This window comes from Apis laboriosa, unplaced genomic scaffold, assembly GCF_014066325.1.
Source record: "Apis laboriosa isolate Shangri-la unplaced genomic scaffold, ASM1406632v1 scaffold49_cov149, whole genome shotgun sequence".
NCBI lineage: Eukaryota > Metazoa > Arthropoda > Insecta > Hymenoptera > Apidae > Apis > Apis laboriosa.
In genome coordinates, this window is record NW_025223500.1 from 1955869 (window position 1) to 1979081 (window position 23213).

At 20.3% G+C, this 23213-nt stretch overlaps 3 protein-coding genes across 32 annotated transcripts; 1 reads left to right on the forward strand and 2 right to left on the reverse strand.

Moving 5' to 3' along the window:
• Window positions 1–308: 308 nt before the first annotated feature.
• Window positions 309–6600, reverse strand: LOC122716789 (hyccin). 7 transcript variants are annotated; one of them, XM_043940181.1, is made up of 10 exons: window positions 6349–6542; window positions 6002–6168; window positions 5612–5746; window positions 4455–4580; window positions 4155–4372; window positions 3906–4052; window positions 3617–3747; window positions 3410–3538; window positions 1802–2285; window positions 1026–1162 (listed from the first exon to the last, which is right to left on the reverse strand). In XM_043940181.1, coding segments are annotated over exons 2-10 (1521 nt in total). In that variant the 5' UTR covers window positions 6152–6168; window positions 6349–6542; the 3' UTR covers window positions 1026–1161. The 7 variants fall into 7 exon arrangements, with proteins under 7 accessions (XP_043796113.1, XP_043796112.1, XP_043796114.1 ...); XM_043940182.1 differs by lacking the exon at window positions 1026–1162 and adding an exon at window positions 1282–1651; XM_043940178.1 differs by lacking the exons at window positions 1802–2285; window positions 6349–6542 and adding an exon at window positions 6549–6600 and having other exon boundaries at window positions 309–1162.
• A 2237-nt stretch (window positions 6601–8837) lies between these two features.
• Window positions 8838–16150, reverse strand: LOC122716872 (cyclic AMP-responsive element-binding protein 1). 21 transcript variants are annotated; one of them, XM_043940335.1, is made up of 10 exons: window positions 16039–16105; window positions 15785–15933; window positions 15506–15681; window positions 14850–15057; window positions 14261–14410; window positions 13858–13987; window positions 11577–11666; window positions 10897–11040; window positions 10582–10669; window positions 8838–10470 (listed from the first exon to the last, which is right to left on the reverse strand). In XM_043940335.1, exons 4-10 carry the CDS (start codon window positions 15036–15038, stop codon window positions 10326–10328), a joined length of 936 nt encoding a protein of 311 aa, XP_043796270.1. In that variant the 5' UTR covers window positions 15039–15057; window positions 15506–15681; window positions 15785–15933; window positions 16039–16105; the 3' UTR covers window positions 8838–10325. The 21 variants fall into 21 exon arrangements, with proteins under 21 accessions (XP_043796270.1, XP_043796288.1, XP_043796284.1 ...); XM_043940353.1 differs by lacking the exon at window positions 16039–16105 and having other exon boundaries at window positions 10582–10642; window positions 14261–14392; window positions 14946–15057; window positions 15785–16031; XM_043940349.1 differs by lacking the exon at window positions 16039–16105 and having other exon boundaries at window positions 14261–14392; window positions 14946–15057; window positions 15785–16031.
• Window positions 16151–18258: 2108 nt separating this feature from the next.
• LOC122716802 (transmembrane protein 47) lies at window positions 18259–22467 on the forward strand. Of its 4 annotated transcripts, none has more exons than XM_043940211.1 (6): window positions 18259–18437; window positions 19604–19670; window positions 21012–21143; window positions 21217–21366; window positions 21457–21519; window positions 21623–22467. In XM_043940211.1, the coding sequence occupies exons 3-6, from the start codon at window positions 21029–21031 to the stop codon at window positions 21835–21837; spliced, it is 543 nt and encodes a 180-aa protein (XP_043796146.1). In that variant the 5' UTR covers window positions 18259–18437; window positions 19604–19670; window positions 21012–21028; the 3' UTR covers window positions 21838–22467. The 4 variants fall into 4 exon arrangements, with proteins under 4 accessions (XP_043796146.1, XP_043796143.1, XP_043796145.1 ...); XM_043940208.1 differs by having other exon boundaries at window positions 20957–21143; window positions 21623–22466; XM_043940210.1 differs by lacking the exon at window positions 18259–18437 and adding an exon at window positions 19189–19279 and having other exon boundaries at window positions 20957–21143.
• The last annotated feature ends 746 nt before the right edge of the window (window positions 22468–23213 follow it).

The following is a 23213-nucleotide window of genomic DNA, read 5'->3' on the forward strand; positions in this document are numbered from 1 at the left end:
ATCATTATACATTTATCTCAAAAAAATAAGAAAAAAAAAAGAACATCAGAAAAACTTTTATAATTTTTGACAATAATTGTCCTTTTAATCAAAATTTTTCTTAATTCAAAACATCATCTAAACTTTTAAACATAATAAAAAAAAAGAAAAATATTCATTAAATTATTAGACTGCAACATAATACAAAAAATGCAAAAAGTATTTTATGATAATTCATATCGATATTCCTCCTTAAAAGATATATTATAAGAATAATATAATAATATTAACAGAATTCTTTTATGTATAAAAATTCACCATAATTAAAGAAAAATATATGTTAATTTATTGTTCCCTTTCCCATTATATTTTTAATAATTTTTTTAAATAAAATACGAAGATCAATATAGTAATGGATTACTTTTGAATCAGCTATGCATAAAATTTTTTTTATTAATATTATTTTAAATGAGTTAATTTGCTTGAAATTCAAAAACTTTTAATAAAAAGATATAAGAGACAAGATACAAGACATAAAAGATTTTATATAAATTAGAAATAAGAAAAGAAAAAATATATTAAATAATAAATTATATGAAACAATTATCATTTAATGTAATCCACTACTAGTTTTGTTATTTCCATTTTAAAAACTTAATTGTAATAATTTAAACAGAGCTAATCTGAATAGATGAGGTTAATGATTCAGTTTCATTATGTGTTCTTAAAGTAATAGAATTTTCCATATTATCTAAGTCTCCACTCAATGTAAGACGTTCGCTATCAATCAAAGAAACGTTACTATCTACTGTAATTGAATTATTTTCTACACTATTATTTTTTTTCCTAATTGAACATCCATTAATATTTCCATCAATTTCTGTTGATTCACTATTTAACATTGAGGAACTACCTTTGATATTTTCCTTTGAAGTTGCTTGAGATCCAAGTTTTTTTTCCTTTTCAAGAGCACTAATATTTTTAATTACTTTACTATCCTTTTCTCGCGGTTTTTTTCCAAGTACCGGAAAATTTGTAATTTTAGATGCAGTCTTTTGATCCTTCGATTGTCTCATTGAACCAACTCTATTTGTCTCTATCAATTCTTCTTCTGTGATTGATACAAGATTACTTTTACCTTCTCCTCCAGAATCATCCTTTGTTTCTTGAATTGGTATATCATCTAAGCAAAAGAAAAAATAAAAATGTGCTATAAAATATATTAAGAAAGATATATTCTAAAAAAATATATTAAAATACTATAAAATATATATATAATAAAATGTATATATAAAATGCAAGAAATTAAGCACTTCATAATAATAAAGCAAAATGTAATGATATAAAGCTTTTATATTTACATTATTCTGCTTAAATCTGTAAAATATGAATGTATAACCATAAGTGAAATGTTTCATGCATGTTATAAATTAAAAATAACAAATAATTTCTATAATCTTTAATTTAAATATTATAATATAATGTAAAAAAATCAAAATGAAAGAATAAAATGGGAATGTAAAGGATTTATAGGGTAAACCTGGACCATAAATGCGCTATCTTCAATGAAAATAAATGTGCCAAAACTGCGTGCAGCTTTTCCATCATGTGCGTTTGAATATACATTATATTTTATGCCTGAATTTTTTTTTTTCATAAAATGGTGGTTCCTCTGAAACGAATTTGTTAATAAATGCACAAATTACTACTAATTAAAATAGTTAACGTTACATGGTGTAACAACTAATTTGCCGCGTGTTTTGATGAAGAAATTTTGATAATATTTAGTGATTCTAAAGTGCTAAAACTGAATCACTAGTACCATGTATTTGTTGATAGAGCAGCAGTCATATGAAAACCAATTGATTTATTTTCATCCAGATATAAATTTTCCATCGATTCATTAATTATTTCGCCTAGAAATTGTTCCTCCAATACATTATATAAATGCGAACCAAATCCGATCTTATTATCATAAATTAAATCAGCATTTTCTTTATATTCCTTTTTAATTTTAAGATTTACTTTTATATTGTAATCTTCATTTTTCTTAAATATATATTTCTTCAAATACTCTTTGTTTCGTTTGGAAGAAGATTTGATAAGTAAATTTTGACTATATACATTTCCTTGTTTAGAAAATTCTATTGAAGAAGAATTAATATTTCTTATTTTGTTATCTTCATTATTTGAAATTGGAAGTGAGTTTTTCCAATACCAAGGAAATTGCTTCGTAGTGTTAAATATTGTTGATTGTTGTTTCTCAAATTGGATAGCATCTTCAAATAACTTCTCATCCAGATCGTCTAATGACACATGTTTGCAATGCATATTTGCTTAGTTCAACAATATATAAAATATATTTGTTCAAGTTATATTATTTTATAAATATTTGTTTAAATATATAATTAAATTAATATTTTATGACTTTGAAACATTAATTTCTTATAAGAAAATCAATATGCATAAACTTTTAAAATTTCCATATTAGTTGTAAATTTTAATCTATTTCAATTTAAAAATATAAATTAAAAGATATTTATAAATAATTAGAATTATTATTAACTATTATTTCATGAAATTTATACATATATTTACGTTATCATACTTATGTTCTTTTTATTCTATATATATATATATATTTAAACTTTGATAATTTAAAGGAAAAACTTGAAGAAAAAACAAAATCTTCGAATTATGAAAGATATTATATAGAAGTTTTTGAGTAAGAGAAAACAAAAGAAAATTTGATGTATGAAGATTTCATGTAAGAATAAATATCTTTTCAATGGACCTTAAAAAAAAAAAATACATAAATATTATTTTTCGTTTCTAATTACATGAGATTCTAATAATTAAAATAAAAAAATGGTATCAAACAAATTACTGACATAAAACAAGACAAAAATAGAATACAATGTAATGAAGAGCACTCTATTTTTGTTTTGCTTTATCTAACACAAATTTCAATTGTTTATAATTTAATAAATAATTTTTCAACTGATATTTTTATACAAACTTTTTTTTTGTTTTGATTTTGATTCTTCCAAAAATTATCCTATGAATATATTAATATCTTATACTATACTATAATATTATATATATTCTATTATTTATACTTTTTTTTTATTATTTATTTTCTTAATTTTTATTCAAAAAATTTTTTTTTTAATTAAGATCCCTGTTATTCGTATTTTTTAATGCATACTAATTTATTGGATATAATTGCTATACAATATTTGATGACATGCTATTTAATATAAATATTTATAATTGGTAATATAAACAATATTCAATATGTGCATAAAATATATATTAAAAATAAAAAAAAATAAAAGAAATTAACATAAATAAAACTTCTGAGCATATTAATTTACTCAATCATAATATAAAATTCAATAAATGAAAAATCTTAAAGAAAAAAATATACCTGGTAACTTTTTAGTTCGAAACGAAGCATTTGTTATCATCGATTTAGATACTGTTGCAGTTGCGGTTGCCGGCGATAATGCAACGCTAATGCCTATTGGTCCATCACTAGGTTGACCTGATATAATTACTTATTATTAAATATTTTTAAATATTATATTTTAAATATAATATTGTGTTTTTTATTACTGATTATGTTGCAATATACCTGATGATCCAGTAGTCGCAGAATTACGTATAGCATTTGTAACTAGCATAACATCTGGATATGTTTCATAACATGCTCGATTATGAATATCTTCCACTGCTTGTGTTCCTAAATACCAACAGTCATTATACCTGTCAATATATATTATTTCATTATTTATGTATAATTCCATTAATTTTGATAAAATATTTTTTTTATTATTTTTATAAATGTTATAAATTAAAAATTATATGGATTATATAAATTATATTATATATAATTTTATATATTATATAATTAAATTACTCACATAGCAAAGTATACAGCATGTAAAAATTCAAGAAGAAATTGACTGGAGACAGGTATGCGCGGTAAAAGCCTTGGAACAAAACTAGACTCGCTTCCATACGAAGATCGTTGATGGTGTCCTGGTTTCATAAATCCTTGAGTGACAAGTCTATAATAAATTATTTAAAAAATTATTATTTACAATTATCAACAATTATTTAAATAATTATTATATTATTTAATAAATATATAAAAAACAATTTTATCTTACTTAGTAGCAACTTTGCATAATTGCTCCAATGCAAATTTACTTATGTAACCAAGTTGTTGATTGTAAATAAAAAGAAGAGCAGTCATTACTTTTAATCTATTTTGAGCATTTAGTGTTTCAACTTGTTGCAATGGACCCCAATTAACAAGTTTTGTATTACATTCTTCAAATCTGCGTACTGCACTTTCAGTTAAAGAAGCAGGTGCCAAACTTACAGGCTATATTTAAAAAAATAATTATATAATTATAATAATATTGTGTATCTATAAGATTCAATTATTTATTTTTTCATTAAAATACCTCATGAAATATGGATATCATGGCAAGTGAAGGTAATCTGAAAGAAATTGTTTTCTGCTGACCAGATTTGTCTACTATTTCCAAATTGTACAGACCAATTAATAATGTTTCTACAGACCGACAATTCTGTGAAATAGAAAATAAAATTCAAAGATCAAATTAAAGATTTGAAAAAATGTATATATATAATATATACATTTATATATATATATATATATATATAATATAAATATAAATGTATATATATATATAAATGTATATAATGTATTTCTTATGTACAGAAACAATAATTTTTTTCATATTTTTTAAAATTATGTTAATAAAATGTTTAAAGTACAAAAATATTAATGAATATTAGCTAAAAATAATCAATTAATTGAATCAAATAATTCTATTATAAATCAAATATATTATTTATATAATATAATAGATAATTAAATTAAAAATTTTTTTATAAATTTTTAAGTAACTATAATAATAATATTTTTTTGAATATAATTTATAGATTAGATCAATGTTTTCTAATTTTTAAATTAGAAAATTTTAATTAAATTCAAATCAATTTAAAAATTATATTAAAAATTATCTAAGTTTCCAGAATATATTATAATTATACTTAAAATAACATATTTTTATTTAAAAAAAAAAATGTTTAAAAAATATTATTAAATATAAAAATATCTATAATATTAATATACTTATACATATATTTCAAATATAATAATGATTTTTTATTTTTGGATTAATTTATTTATGAATTGCATTTTTCAATATTTATAAATAATATAAATAAAAATAATATAAATAAATACTGAATATTTTTATGTTTAATAAAATTTTAATAAAATTCTTAAAAAATTTTTAATTATTAATAAATAAAATTAAAATTAAAAATTATAATTAAAAAAAAACTTAAAAATATCTTGTAATATAAAATATTGTGATTAATTGGAAAATACTTTATTAAATATTTCATTTTATATAATACAATTAATTTATAATTAGATAAAGGATCTATCTTATAATTTTATCTTTAATTTAAATTATAATTGTTTTCTTACATAACATTCAAATAAATTATATATCATAACTTGACATAAAATGTGAAATACCAATAAAATTTATACTTAAATGTCTTATTAATTATATAGTCTTACCTTAATATCACCATGAGCTGCAGAATTTAAATAAATGTATACTAATGTTGGTAAAAATTGTAAGGTAAATCTTTGTAATTCTGTTTCTCGAGATCGATAAAAATTATATAACTGATCACATACTGTATCCACCAGCTATAATGAATAAAACATTATTAATACATTAATAAATAAAAAATAATGTATATTTAAATATATTTTTGCATAAAATATTAAATTATAATAAAAAGATATTTCATTTAAGTTTTATTTCAATATTAAGATATATATTAATAAAATTTATAATATTATTAATTATATATTTTTTTTTATATTTATTAATTAATAAATTTAAAATATTATAAGATTATATTAAAGAGATTACTTAAATTTTATTCAGAAATATATTACCTGACTATATTTACTACGTTCTTCCAAAAGTACATAAAGAGCTCTGACTATTTCGTTATCTTGTGATAAGGTAGTAGCAAAAGTATGAAGTTCTGAAGGTGAGACATCTGCACAGTCTACTAACCATTCATTTATTAAACTTTCCGTCATTTTTATTTTCCTCTCGCCTGTTAATAAATCAGAATCTTATTGAGAAATTTCAGTATCCAAGATAAATCGTTTAACACTTTGATGATTATTACAGTAATTTTTTAAAAATGATTCGATTATTTTTAAAAATTATGCATTGAATGAATATGTTTAATATGTTAATCAATTAATTTTTATGAAATTTAAGATAAACTTACGTAAATTGGAATATTAAGCGATTTACGATCGACAATTATAATAGTGTAAAATATCAATAACATTACTTAATGTTGTTGTCATGTATTTAGTTTTTTAAACTTAAATTTTGCATTTTTTCTAACGATTGTTATTATATTAATTGATAATTAAAAAAATGCTAAAATTCTGTTAAAATCATATTGGAACATTTTTTAATTACCTCCATATTTTTTCCGAACAACATACAATTCTCACTAGTAACTACTTGCAAGACTGACATTTGCAACTACTGAGATTAAATTGGTAAAAACTAGATAGGTATTTATATATAAATATATCTATCATAAATACGAAATGTAATCATTTTTAATTGGATACAATTAAATGAAATTAAAAAAACTAAAATATAAATTTAAATATAAAATTGTATTTTATATACTTATTTATACCATAAATTTCGTAATATTTATTTCATATTTATAAAAAATATTTTTTAGGAAGTATTAACTAAAATCATCGCATACATAAAAATTTACCCAAAATCAGAAAGAAAGTGAAAACTTAATATTCGTTATTCGTTCTTTTAGAATATTTTGTTGGTGAATGATGGAAGTATTTGAAGCGAGATTTAAAAATTACATAAATTGTATATTATTAAAAATAAAATAGTGATATAATAGTGATATAAATTGATTGAAAAAATAGTAGTAGAAACTAAAAATAAAAATATTGAAGAATAAATCTCGTATAATATAATTTTTTTTCTGTTTAATTTTTGAAACTAAAAATTAATACACGTGTATATTTTAATTTTAGCATAAAAACTTATTACATTCAAGATTTTATAATCTAAAAACATCTTTAATAATTAATCTTCATTATTACATAATAATGTTTTAATTATCAATCTTTCATATTTACGAGAATTTTAAATAAATATTTTATCAAATTATTTATATTATTATTTCATATAATTATTATTTGATCTTAATGTAATTAAGTTTAATATATAAATTTTAATAGTTATAATAGTAATTGAATAATAGCAAGAAAAAATTAAGTAAGTAATTGATTAATATATATTTTTAATTGTATTTATTTACAATGTATAATTTAAAAATCTATATGATGAATTATCATTTACATGATTTTATGATTTTTTAATACATGCACTACCAACTGAATTATTCATTTTAAAAAATTAAATATTTTTATTGTTAATAAAAATTTAATTTAGTTATATTGATTTCAGATTTCTGAATAAAAAAATATATTTTGGAAAGGATATGATAAATTGAAATATGGTTAGTAATATTATTTTTTTTATAAAATTTAATATTTAAATTTGTTATGATGATATTTTTATTATTCATGAATTCATGATTATTCTTTACATGCACTACCAACTGAATTTTAAAATTTAAATTAAAAATTAATAATATTTATAGAACATATAATTTTTAATATTTCTTTATGTTTCAGGTGAAAAGAATAAAATCCATGATAACATGATTTTTTTTAACAAAAAAATAATTGTATACATATAATAAAGTTTTTAAAATATATACTTCTATATATTTAATATCCTATTAATAAATATATTTAAGCATTTAAATTTGTTATTTCAGTCTTTTTTTTTAATATTTTAATTTTAATATTATATTTTCTATAATAATAATGAGTTCTTAGGAGGTTTATGAATTATATTTTTTAAAGACAAATGATATGTAAAAATACATGTATTATCTATATACAATATTTCATATTATCGGTGCAATAATCAAGATATACATATATCATACATATAATTAACATTAAAACACAGATGATGTGTACAGTCTAAATTAAAGTCAAATTCAAATCTGTCGAGAAAAGAAACTTATAGTGAGTTTTTATTTTGTAATATATCACTATAAGCACATTGTACTCTCATTTTATAGGGAATAATTTGGAAATAATCTATTTTTCAATTCAATAAAATTGTATAATTACAAATTACATATTAAGCACATAAGAATATTGTATAACTATTATTTTTTTCTATTATCAAAGTGAAAAGTTCAACAGCAAATAATTTGAAAACTTATACATTGTGCCTATACAAAAAAATTTTCCAGTCTGATCAATCATAAAATTTATTATAATTTTGTTAAAAAAATATATATTATTGATATAAAAAAATAATATGTACAAATAGTTATTACTATATAGCTATTACTATTATTATACTTTTTATATAAATAATTTTACAATAATAATATATTTTAACATTTTATAAAAAAAAATTATATCATTTTTTCAAATAATCAGCAAATTATGCACAAACTTATTAAATAATTATTTTAAATTATTGAATGATCAAACTGGATATTCAAATCTTTTTTTTTTATAAATATATAACAATCAAAATTATACATCAAATAGTTTTATACTTATGTTATATAACATTGATTTTATGAAGAAAAAATGCATTAGACAAATAATTCTTTTTAAATATGTGTCAGATATTAAAAAATAATTTCTTGTTCTTGATATTAAAAATCATAATATATAAATTATTTGATTGTAATACATTCTGTTTTCTACTGTAACATGATTTAGATTCAATTATATCTATATGCAATTTAGAATATATTATATAATTTATACTAGTAATTTAAAAATTTTATTTAATTCCAAAAGATATGGAGATATATTGGAATAGAAATTTTAATTTTAACATAACTGTACGATTTTTACGTAGAACATAAAACTATAACATAATATGTAATTTAAAAATATTGCATGTACCCATATTTACTTAAAATATGTAATTTGACACATACTTAGGTATGCATATGTATGAGCGCACTTGCGCATGTTTATTTGTATACCATATGTATACAGAAATCTTCAAGGCACTCCAGATATATATATATATATATAAATATATATATATCTATATATATTACATTCATATTTTACAAATTCTGTTTTTCAGTTTTTCGCACTTAAGGCGTCTTAAAATAAAAAATAAAATCAAATGAAAATATTTTAACTAGTGCTTTTCTACATTATATAAGTTACATTTTTTTCATAATATGTTTCTGAAGTTCGTATTTAAAGTAAAAAATTATATTGAGATAACATTTTATACATATATATGTCGCAGCAGCAATGATCAAAGTAGTAGAATTTCGATCTATTTATCTTTTTACAATTATCTCTAATCTCTTTAATTATGCCTCAAATACTTCTAATAGATTCATTTTTTTAATGGATCTACTTTTTTCAAGTATAAAAGAATAAAGAAATTGAAAAAAAATTATATAGACACTGTTATCTAATAACTATGCTTTTTTTAATGCAGAAACTATGTGATCTTAATTTATAACTGTCTCTAATTCCTAATTATACTAGCAAATATTGTGTATAAGGCGTTTCTTTCAAATATGTGTATTTTTAGTGATCAATTATTTATATTAAATTGATTACTAAAATAAATACACTCTCCTTATTTTTTTTATAATGCTCTTCATTTTTTACTAATGTAAAATTTTTCAAATAGAATCAAACATAAGAATATAATATTTATGTATAATTGAAAGTTTTAAATATATCATTTGACATCACATAGTTACTGTAATATAAATGAATATGCTCCAAACACTAATGTCATTATCTTCTTATTAACATATTTTGAATATGTAATCATTAATAACCTAAATTCATATGATTATCCAAAATATAGATTGACTTCCAGAATATTGCCTATAAGTTTGCTATCTCTGCATTTCATATACCTTTGGCTTCTCGCTTTAGTAATAGCAAGTTTCACAAGCCTTTATATTCGCATTTTAAATACAGTATGTTACAGAAACACTTATTTATAAGAATGCATGTACATCACCATTGCTTACTTAACAACTTTTAAGATAATGTACACAAAGAAGACATGTACAATTTTTTTTAGCAAGTTAATAGTTTTCATACAATGTTTCAACATTAAACACCAACCTCAGTCAGTTTTCGGTTCGCATAGTTGTTTTAATGATTTGAGTTCTTCTATTAACGTCTGATTTCTATTTTCCAGTATTGCAACACGGTTTTCTAAACACTTTATATACTCTTTCTTTTTTCTTCTACACTCGCGGGCTGCTTGTCTGTAAAAATAAGAAATATTTTTATATTTTTAAATTTATTTATTATATTTAAAAATAAAAATAGAAATACAATATCTCATTGAATATATTTTTATTTTCATTAAATCTTACCTATTTTTGAGCAACCTCAATTCTCTTTTTCTAGCTGCATCTTCTACTACGACACCATGTCCTGTGTAAGCTGAAACATTGTCAGAGACTGTATTCCCCAAATTTTTAATTTTTTTGCTCATAATTATTTAGTGCAAATTAAAATATTAAATATTTAATTCATATTATTATTATTTTTTTTAATTTTTATATTTTTTATATTTATAAATTATTTAATTTAAAAAAAATTTTTTAAATATTTAAAAATCATTTAGAAAAAAAAATAATAAAATAATAAAATTCAATTATGAAGAAAAATTATGAAAAAACGCGCACCTGGAACAAAAAATTGTGTATCTTGCCCTTGTGCATACTGTACTATAGCTCCACCTGCTGTTGCTGCATTACTCATAGTTAGTGTATGAAGTCCAGGAACACCTTCGCCTTGGGTTGCAATTTGAATGGTACCAGCAGGAATTACTGTAAATTATATTAATTGCGATCTGTATTAATTATGATTACTGATATATTATATCAATATTAAATATATACCTGTATATATATGTTGTATGTATATATATTATATTGATAAATATATGTATTCATTATTAAGCTTATTTCATGTAATATAATTTTTCATCAAAAAAAGTTATTAGAATTCATTTATTTTAAATATAGTACTTAAGTATAGTACATAAAAAAAAAAAAATGAAAATAAGTTTGAATAGTTTTTTAACAATTATTATGATTATATACATTATTTATGCACCTATTCATAAACGATTAAAAACCCCATAAGCAAAGATGCCACACCAAGCAAACATACAAAATATCACATTAGGCAATATGAAAGATAAAAGGAATTAAATTTTACTTAAATGTTTTAATTTAATAATTTACTCCAGTTCTAATTTACTCCTCTAACATTATTTTAAATTAAAAAAACAAAGATTATAATTGTGCAGAATTAAATAAAGGACAGCCAGGAAAGATATATAGGAGAAAAAATAACCAACCTGTCTGATAATGAAGCGAATGGGAAGACACTTCACTGTCCACGTTAGAATCACACTCAGAAGATGATTCTAGAGGGGGCAATCGACCGTCTGTAACACCGAATTAGTACAACCCCTTATTATAATAGAGTTGTTATCGGTGTTAATTTATTTAATCTAAATGAACTTGAAAAATTCCCACAATATAAAAAAAACTTTTTTATTAAAAAATAGTAAATGTATTTTTTATAATATAATAATATTCATTTCTAGAAATAATATTATTAAAATAATAATATTTAATATTTCTTCTGAGTAACTTTTCTGATTGTATAAAAATGTATAATTATATAATGTATATTTAAAAAAATATAATGTATATTTAAAAAAATTTGTATGCAGAAAGATAGATATTTGCATTACTAAAAAAATATAATGAAAGTAAAATATTCTTATATGCTATTTCCTTTCTGGCTGCTGTTTTTTATATATTTACTATAATACTGTGCAGTCAGCTCATACAAAAAGGAAATAGATCAAAATAAAAATCAAAACTAATAATAAAATACTATTTTAAGAAGTATAAATATTATAATAATAATAACGAATTTTAATTATTATTATTTTTTTTTTAATTATGAAAATTTTATTAAATATAAAAAAAGTGAAACTTTATTAAAATTAATAAATATAACTAAATTATTAAAAAAAATAATTTTAAATTTATTAATGTCAAATAAGCATAGTGGGATTTCATTTATTACAATAAAAAAAAAATGTTTTTTTTCATATTACATATATATATAATGGTTAGAGGAGAATTTGTTGTGTTTTTCTTAGGATTAATAAAAGATAAAATATCTTAAATTTTATTATAATTTATCTTAAATTTTAAGCTTGGTATGGCATATTTTTTTTATATAAAATAAAATATTAAAAAGCATAAAATATCACATTCACAGATTTCTTATTAAACTATTTAATGAAATTAATGCACTTAAATATTCATTTAATAAGTAACTTATAAAACAAATCGATTTTACATTTATTTAGTAAGATTTAAATTAAATTAATGATATAATTGATATAATTATAATTATCTATGAAATATGTAAAAAAATAGATAAAGTAATTGTATGAACTGACATGCACTTTATTATTTCTGTGCATAATATTACATTTATATTTTTAATTTTTAAAAATTAAATAGAGAATTATATACAGAATGAATTGTGAAGCATGACTATTTTAAATAATTTGTTAAATAATTTGCTGCACTAAAAATTTTTCATACCAAAGTTGCATGGTATAGAATATAAAATATAACTTTTTTTTATAGATAAATATATAGAAAATATATTAAGTTCAATTTTGTTTTTAGAATCATATATTTTTCAATATATCGTCAAAGCATTCCTTATAAAAAAAATTGAACTATTTATAATAACAAATTATCAATGTAGAAAACTTATAATTGAAAGTCAAAAAAAGCGAAATAAAAAAATATGCTTTGTCAACAAAAAAATATATTTGATATTGTTTTTTATATAATAAATTTTATAAAATTCAATTTAGAATATTTATTAAATTAGTAATTTATTTTTCATAAATGACTTAGTATTTTTATAACCATCTGTATTAAAATGTAATATTATTTAAAAATATGAAATTGATTTTAATCTCTATATATTCTGAAAAAAAATAATAACATGAAATTATGTTTTGTTTACATAGTTTTTATATGAAGTTTTTATATTTTTTTAAATAAGAAATAAATTAAGAGTCATATTATATTATCCATCCTGTATACAATATATATACACACTAAAAGAGTACATTTTTGAGAAATTGATTCTAGAGACTGAAATAAAAGTATACAAAAATGTCAAATGAGAAAATTAAGTTAAAAAATTAAATTAAAAATTATTAAAAACAATTAAAGTTTACATTAAACAAATGGAAATAGAATGAGATCTTTTGTATAACATCACTATCATAAACTATTTCCATTTCATTTAACATGAACTTAAATTGCTTATAATTTAATAAATAAATCTCATCTAATATTTTTTTATCAATTTTTGTATTTGTTTTGACTTCTAGAATTGATTCTTCAAAAATAATAAATATATTAACATTCTGTATAACTGAATTTATAATAAGTTTAATTAAAAAATAATAAATATTTGCAATTTATATTATATTTAACAAATAAAAAATTTTGTTTTTAATTCTAAAAAAATTAATTAATATTTTATCAATATATTAATATATAATATGTTATAAAAAAAATTTTACATACCAGTAATTTCACCACCACCTAAGTCATTAAGAATTTTTTTATATGATGGTCGTCTGGTAAGGATACCTCCTCTTTGTTCTGGAGATTCTTCTGAATCTGAGAAACTATCATCACTACCAGTCTCAACCACCTAATATAATAATATACAATATTTTATTATATTTTAATATTATTTTTTAAATATATATATTTATAAAAAAAATATATATATATCATAATTATATAATTATATAAAAAATTATATAATATCATATAAAATATAATATTTCATAAATATTATAAATATTTTAAATTTATAAATTTATTTAATAAAAAAAATTAAAATTAAGAAAAATTATTAATAACAGTATTTAATCTTTAAATATAAATAAAAATTATTAATCAAAATTAAAAAAAAACTTACCTGAAGTGTTTGTAAACTTGCTTGAGCTGTTTGTATAACGGAGTTGGGTTTACTGACAAGAATGACATTTCCTTTTGAAATAGCAACAGGTTGAATATTTGTTGCAGTCTGAATTACTGATTGTTGATTAGGCTGTATAACAGATTGTACCTATATAAAGCAAGAGCATTTCATATAAACTATTATGAATATTAAAGAATATATATTACTAAAATGAACATGAATATTTATAAAATGTATTTAATATAAAACAAAAATAACAAATTTTGATATTAACTAGTATCATCATGCATATGCAAATAAAATGAATATAAATATTTATCATAAATATATTTACTATAAATAAATATATATTATAATATTATATTAATTATGTTAAAAATAAAATAATTAAGAAAATGAATTCAAATTTTAATTTCTTTAATTTTAATTCTGAACCAGCATTATGCAAGATTGAATATTTACACAATAATTATTTGATTAACTGATAATTATGATTAAAAACATAAATAAATTATATATGCATGCTTTCAACTAAACAGGTAAATAAATTATCAGACATAGATACACAGGAGATTCTCCTGTATACCTGTGTTGTTCCTGACGTAGGTAGTGTCAGTTGCACAATGCTGGTAGAAGCTACCAGATGATGAGTTTGCTGCTGTGTTCTATTGAGAGATTGTACCGATGTTGCTATTGCTGGTGCTGCATCGCCGCTTTGAGAACCTGCAGACAATGGGTCAACAGCTGATCCATTTTCCTCAACCATACTTTCCATAGCCTGGGAATATCAAACCCTACAAAACAAAAAAGTATTTTCATAATTGAATATATTTTTACAAAATTATATTTATATTTATATTTATATTCATATATATATAATATATATTATATATATATAATATTATATTAATATAGTATAAATTATAATATATAATATATATAATATATAATACATATAATATATAATATATAATATATAATATATTATATGTCTATAAATAATTTTTTTTTATTTTGATTTGAATGCATATTGCTTATAATTAGATATTTGTGATTTTGCATGAAGAAATTGTTATATGACAAAAAATCTAAGATTTAAATTGTCCTTTCATACAATTATTACCTATATTTTTTTTAGTTTAAGTTTAATTTTTTGATGATTTCTTAAAACATTTCAAGAAAAGAAAACTATACAAAAAAATGCATACAATTTTTTATTTAAAAAATTAAATATATGCATACTTGAAATATCACGAATTGACTTCCAGACTAAAGATAAACATCATCAGAACAAGTGGTATCGAGGATTTGAAAACATATTCAACTCAAAATTGGAGTTATCCATTAAAGTGCAAAAGTTTTAAATTTCCCGCCAGTCAGCGATCGGCGGTGTTACTGCGTCATTTACATAAGCAGATCTAAAAATAATACGAGAACAATAAACACTTAAGATGTTTTCGTATATGAGCGAAGGGCCAGAAGTCATAAAAAAAACATGATGAAATGTGACTAGGATTGTACCGATTAATATTACGATGTGTTGGTTAGCGATGAAAAGAGATGTCAGAATTGTCACGTAACCCCCATTGCCCTTTTCGAGAAATTCGTACATCTTCCTTAAGGCGCCATATTTTACGGCATATTCCATAGCAGACGTAAAATTGATTGTACTGGGATCATGAAATCAAATGCTAGTAGTTTCGGTAACATTTTCTATGTACCATAAGCGCAGTGGTCCATGTCCGGTTGTTATTATTCTCCAGCTGGGTACTTACCAGTTACGTATTTCTCGTCACCAACTTTGCTGCAATCGGAGTGGGCAAACAGGCAGGTACGTAGCAGCCACGTCAAAACTCCAGTGGCTTCGTCACTGGTGGAGCCCACGACCTCCGCGCTGCGCGTCACGATCAAAATGGCCGACGTTTTCCCTCCACCCCCTCAAAAACTGATCGTGCATCGGATAGTAATGGAATTGATGCTCTCCACATGTGTAATATTAATCGTGTTTTTTAAAATATTCCATAAATTTACTTTTAATAAACTACAATTAATATATTAATGATTGCTATATTTACAATTAATTGATTTATCATGTTAAATATATTCTGTGTTAATGATTAAATATTAATATATCGTAAACAATTAGCTTTATAAAATTAATTAAATATTAATATTTATAATGAAATATCAAATGTATTATTTATTTCATTAATTGATTAATAAGAATAAAAATAATATAATTTTAATTATTATTTATTCTAAAAATAATTAATGACGATATTTTAATTTTAACTATATGTAAAAATTATTAAAATCTATAAATTAAAATAAATAAATATTATTTTTATTTAATTATAAGTTAATAATTATTAATAAAACAAATAAATAACTGATTATAGTTATTTTTTTATATATTAATTATTTCCTGTATATTTCTTTTATACAATATTATACAATATTATACAATATACTACACGTACATACATATATAATATACATATACAATTTATAATAAAATAATTAATTAGTTATAAAAAATTTATAAATAAAATAATCGATTAAAATGTTTAATTTATTTAATTAGTTAGTAATTCTTTTTTGATATATAAATATACATAATATAAATATACATTTTATTCAAGCATTAAATTTTTTAATCGATACTTCAATATAATATAAAAAAAAATTTAGAATATAAAATACAGAATGTTGAAATTACTCAAATATTGAAAAAAAATATTATATTTCAAATATATGTGATTTTATAAATGAATTTGCATATTTTAATTTTTTATCATTAAACAATAATGAATATTAATAATAATTTATATAATTATTTATTTCATTTAAGTATTAAATTTATTCTTTATTTATAAATTGAGAAGATAAAAAATAATCTAATTATATATAGTTTATAATGTTTAACATTAATAAAAATTACGTTAACTGTTAATAATAAATTTCGTTATGATTGACATTGAAAATTTGAAAAAGAAATGAATTATTAAGTTTTCCAATTATATTTTCTATATAATTTTTAATTATTTTGAAATTAATATGAATACATTATAAATGTAAAAAAAATTATATGAAATTTAAATGTACGTATAAAAATATATGTATATGGTGCGCGCGCATGCATAGTTAGTGAAGAAATATGTGTAATACTGACGTCATTTTGTGACGTCATCATTATATTTAGAAACGTATACATCTGTTTCAATTAGATTTATATCAATATTTTTAAAATATCTTGTATTAAATTATTAATAAATTAATACTTTCTAATGCAATTTTCAATTCAATACGATGAATAAATATCAAAAGATTATTTATTATTATTACAAAAAACTAAGTATTGAAATGTGAAAATTTTTAATAAATATATAATATAATATAACAATATTATAAAATATTATTATAAAATTATATATTTATCTATTAATTTGTTAACATAACATATAAATAAAAATAAAATTATTAAATATTACAGTTCCATATTAGATTATAATATTTTAATAATATTACATTTTAACTTTGAAATTTAAATTTCCTTGCATTTATTTTAATATATATAACATTTTATTCAAATTTTCATAAGTAAATTCTAAAAAATTATTTGTCGTTTTATAACATTCCCTTAACAATAATTGAAAAACAGATTTAACATTATTGTAAACTTATATTATATTTTTATTGGATATTTCAAGATAATTACTTTAAGATCACTTTTTCTATTGGACGCAATATGAAAGTATAGTAAATTATAGAAGCGTATTGAATAACGAAATAGGAAAAATACCAATCAGTATTGAGGTTAGAAATCTCGATGCAAAGAGAACCAATAGGAATATTCGATCCTTATTTGCTTTCTAAAGTATTATTCATTGAATGTATGTTCTTTTCTATATACATATATATATATATATATATATATATATATTATATATATATATCAGTAGTACGCGAGTGTATAATGAACGTATTATTGAAATCTTTGTTGACATTTATAGTGACATAACCCTCAGAATCAAATCATATTATTAATTTTCCTGATATTGTTTTTTACGTAAATTTTTTACAAGTTATTAAACTCTAAAATCATATTTATTCATTTAATATTTGATATATATGCAGAGATTGATAAGTTTGTAGAGTGAACATATCAACTATTGTAAGTGATTATGTTAAGATAAAAAATATTTTTTTATTTGATATTTAATCAAATAATTAAAAAAAATAAAAATATATTCTTATTATTCGAAATATCAGTTATGTAAGATATAACGAACAATTATTACTATTTACCACACATAATCAAGTTGGTTATATCGTATATTTTTTACTGAAATATATTTTATTATATAATAAATTTTTTAAGTTATTTAATGTTATATTATTAAATATTAAAACGTTTAAAATGATTAAAATATACATTTAAAAAAATACATAATAATGTTAAAATGCTTAATAAAATGTTAAATAAACATAAATGTAGAATGAACATAATGAATTTCGATATGCATTACAAAAAATAATTAATTCAATTTATAGTTCAATTATGATTCAATTTATTTCATTTAGAAGAACATTTATTATGTATTTTCAATATAATCCAAAAATTATTTTTCGATTTCCTCGAAGAAAAGTATGTTTTTTACGATTTGATACGAAATGACACATATTTTTTATCATAAAAACTAATTATAATATAATATAGTTATAATTATTTTCAATGAAAAATAACATGTTTATAAAAAAAATAGTTTTAAAAGGTTATCTAAATAAAAGGTATATTTTGATTGTTTTAAAATGTATATATTTAAATTATCTATCATATGTAATAGATATGGTAATAATATGGTTCGAAAACGAAAAAAATTATTATTATTAGATAGCAATCATTATAGATTCAGAATTTGGTTTTAATTTGATCATAATAGTGAAATAACCTATTATTTATAATAAAAAATGAAATGAATCTTTTTTCTTGGAGAGTCGAAATTACTACTTTTTGTAAGACAAATAAAATATACTATTAAATATATATATCAATAAATATATCGTAATATATATCAATTTCTATTTATGTAAAATATATATAATAAAAAAAAAATATAATATAAAATAAATATTAACTCTAAATTAATAAAGTTTACTAATGACTTTTATTCCATTATCTAACTTAATCACTATTAACACATAAATTTTATAATTATTTTTTTCTTTTTAACAGTTCTTATTTTTATTAAATTATATTCATAATAATTTATTTATTTCATTGATCTTATTTTATTGTTTTTATTTTGTTTTGTTATGGTGAATTTATTTTATTTTCAGATATTAACATACAAAAATGGCACAAACAACTACTATTGAAACAATCACTATTACTAGGCCCTTGAAGGTAATATTTAAATATCTTTTTCTTATTTATTTTTAACTTATTTTTGTATTATGCTTAATTTTATTTACTTACATTTATTTGTTACTAAATTTTCAAATTATAAATTTATAAATCATTTATAATTATATATAATATAATATAATATAATATAATATATATATATAATATATAATATATAATATAATATATTAATATATAAAATAATAATTATTGCTGTATATTTATTGCAATTATTAAAATAATTTAATTATTAAATTTTAAATTAAATTTTATTAAAAATAAAATCAATATAGATAAAACTCGAATTTCAATTAGATGATTATGACAAAATATTTCGATATTATAAAGCAAAAAAATTAAAATAGAACTTTAAAATTTAATTAGATATTTATATTATTTTTACGATCACGTAAGGAAATGTCTATAAGAAGTATTTGTCTCAAATTTCATCCATACTAAAAAGCACCCTCTATCATGTACGCGCATTGCGCCAAGACCTTTAATGGGCGCAGCTTCCCTAGAACTCAATTACTCCCTCAACTTCCAATGGAGATTGTCTCTATTTGACCTCGTTGTTGTAAGATTTTTTTGATAAACGAACCAATATAGGAAAAAACTAAAGCTTTAGCAACAATGTAGTGTGCATAACTTTTAAAGCGGAAACAAAATTAAAAAATTATTTTGTGTATTGCGAGAACAAAAGTAAAAAGAACGCGAATTGTGTTTACTTTGTAATTGTTAATCATTTGCAAATTTAATATCTTCCAATTATTTCTAAATGTTTCCTCATCTTCTATTGAGAGTAATGCGTGGAAGAGTGTACGATGTCCCGTAAATGGTATTCGTTGAAAAGACCAAAGAAACTGTGAACATTTCAAAACCATTTTTAATTATATACTAGGCTTCTCGGTTTTAACCACTAGAATTAATTTTAAAAAATATACTGGATATTTACGATGATCATGTATACAGTTGCAGAAGATCATATGGGCGATACTGAAATCGCACAGGTATATGTGGGCTATATTTTAATATGAATCTAATCGGCGATTATATTTGTCTACATAATTGATCTGTTAGGCATTTTATTTTGAAGAAATTTTTGGCGTTTTTATAAATCATCGTTTATAATTAATAATTTTTGTGATAATTTATTGTCATGTATTTGATTAATTTAAGAATTAATTTAATATTCATTATAGTTCATAAATTTTTTAGAAATATAGAATATTATAAAAATTTACAAAAGTTTGATATGAAAATAAAATTTCATTCTTATCCTATAGGTGATAGCATTTATATGTGGAATAATAGTAATATTATTAATGATAATGGGCTTAGCTTCTACTGATTGGTTAATGGCATTAGGATGGAGACAAGGGTTATTTGCACATTGTATTGAAGAAGCAGCACCTACACCTTTGCCATTTAATGTACCAGATTCTGCAGGATGTTTCCAAGCTAGAGACGTTGGTATGATAAAAGAATAATTAATTTTAATGAAATATTTAAAATAATAAATTTGTTTTTTTTTTTATTTTTACAGCCTATATAAAAGCAGCTGCTGCCTTATGTGTAGTATGTTTAATAACAGATATTGCAGCAACAATTCTTACTGGTCTTGGTTTAAGATCACAAGATAATCGTGACAAGCATAAATATTATAGATTTGCAGTCTTTTGCATGGGTTTTGCATGTAAGATTCATTATTTAATTATTATTTAATTAATTTCAATATATATATAAATATATATATGTTTATAATATATATTTCTTTTTGTTTTAGTGATATCACTTTTAATAGCTTTAGTAATATATCCAGTATGTTTTGCTGCAGAACTTAATTTTGGTTTGTATGCTTTTGAAAAATATTCTAAATGTTTTTTTGTATATTTGCAATTAGTTTCATTTTTCTAAATATAATAAATTTTTATATAATATAAATATTATAGGTAATCGACCAATGTGGGAATTTGGTTGGGCATATGGAGTTGGTTGGGGTGCAGCTATATTTTTGTTTGGTGGAGCGATTTTATTATTATGCGATAAGGAAAGCGAAGAAATTTATTACAAAGAAAGAAAAATTGTACGCGATGATATTGGCGGTGGCGGTTCTATGATTGGTATGGGACATCATGGTGGACGAAGTGGGACGCAATTAGCCTAGTGGCATTGCTCCCTGCCCGACGTTGTTCTCTAGGTGATTTATTTCTTCTTTTTCTGTCCTCACTATTTGATACATTTGTGGAAAAAAACGTACACATATATAAGAGTAAACAGTTTTTAAATATAGTCTGCTTGTTCACCAGCATATATTGGATATAACTATCACTTTGATATAGGATGTATGAAACATCTTATCGATGAAAAGAGTTTGTAAATTAACCGAAACTTGATTAATTCGTTCGTGGGTTACCAATTTCCAATTTTTCATAGTAAAAATTTCGGGACCATTGCATCATTTAATTTACTGTAATATTATATTTTATGTGTATCATACAACTAAAATTATTTTTTATGTAGTTTATATACATACATTATTTTATAAAATTTGTTAATTAACATTTTATACCATTATTATGGTAGCATTCATGCTGCGTCTCTTATCTATAAAAAACATAATGAAATCACAATTTCTATTTGTTGCTTATTTATTTAAGATAAGGCAACTTTATTAATAAGACTTTTTCAATTTGCTATTTATAATTTACCATTATGATCTTTAACTTTTATTGTGCCTGCATCTGTTTATTATTTTCTGGCTAATTTAAAAAATGATCTTTGCCGTTCGAAAATAGCAAAAAATACTGGAGTACTTAAATAAAATTTAATATTTTTTCATTTATGAAGATTTACATAAAGATTTTAATAATAAAAAATTAAAAAAATAATAGAATTACAAAACTAGAAACTGCCTGACTTTAGTCAATTAATGAATTATTAATTATTTTTATTTTTATATAAGAGTATAGTTTTGATTTAGTTATTATTTATTATCTTTATTCTATATATTGTATTTTCATATACATATATATGTATATATGTATATTAGACACTAATAATTTATTATTTCTTTGAATTTATTTTTACTTATTAATATTAAAAGTGATATTTGCTTTAAAATGATTTATATTATCAAAATATTTACTAATACTTTTGATATAATATTTATATTGTCATATATACATATTGCAAATAAAATTCGGGAAAAATTGTTCTAAGCGATCTTATGATTACATACACGCACACGAATTAATAAAATTAAACAAAATTTTAATTGATTCTTAGTGCTGGAAAAATAGCATTTATAGGAAAAAAATTACATGCTTGGATACATTATTGATTTATATAAATTTTGAAAAATTTTTGTATTTATTTTATTATTTTAAGATAAAATATCTTTGTGATAAAATTTGGCTTGAACCATAATTAATTATAAAATTACAAAATCTTTTATCATATAATTATAATTTATCAGTTTATTTTTTTATTATATTATTCTTATGATTTTTATATATATTATTCTGATGTCTTCCTCTATTA

Coding starts and splice junctions, on each gene's coding strand:
- LOC122716789 (XM_043940178.1), bottom strand. CDS start 6,151: ATGACGGAAAGTTTAATAAATGAATGGTTAGTAGACTGTGCAGATGTC. Junction 4,053..4,154: donor TTATGCAAAGTTGCTACTAA/GTAAGATAAAAT, acceptor AATTTATTATAG/ACTTGTCACTCAAGGATTTA. Junction 1,163..3,409: donor TCGAACTAAAAAGTTACCAG/GTATATTTTTTT, acceptor TCTTTTGCTTAG/ATGATATACCAATTCAAGAA.
- LOC122716872 (XM_043940338.1), bottom strand. CDS start 15,038: ATGGAAAGTATGGTTGAGGAAAATGGATCAGCTGTTGACCCATTGTCT. Junction 13,988..14,260: donor CAAGTTTACAAACACTTCAG/GTAAGTTTTTTT, acceptor TTATTATATTAG/GTGGTTGAGACTGGTAGTGA. Junction 11,667..13,857: donor AGGTGGTGGTGAAATTACTG/GTATGTAAAATT, acceptor TCGGTGTTACAG/ACGGTCGATTGCCCCCTCTA.
- LOC122716802 (XM_043940207.1), top strand. CDS start 20,627: ATGATCATGTATACAGTTGCAGAAGATCATATGGGCGATACTGAAATC. Junction 21,367..21,456: donor CTTTTGCATGGGTTTTGCAT/GTAAGATTCATT, acceptor TTTTTGTTTTAG/TGATATCACTTTTAATAGCT. Junction 21,520..21,622: donor TGCTGCAGAACTTAATTTTG/GTTTGTATGCTT, acceptor TAAATATTATAG/GTAATCGACCAATGTGGGAA.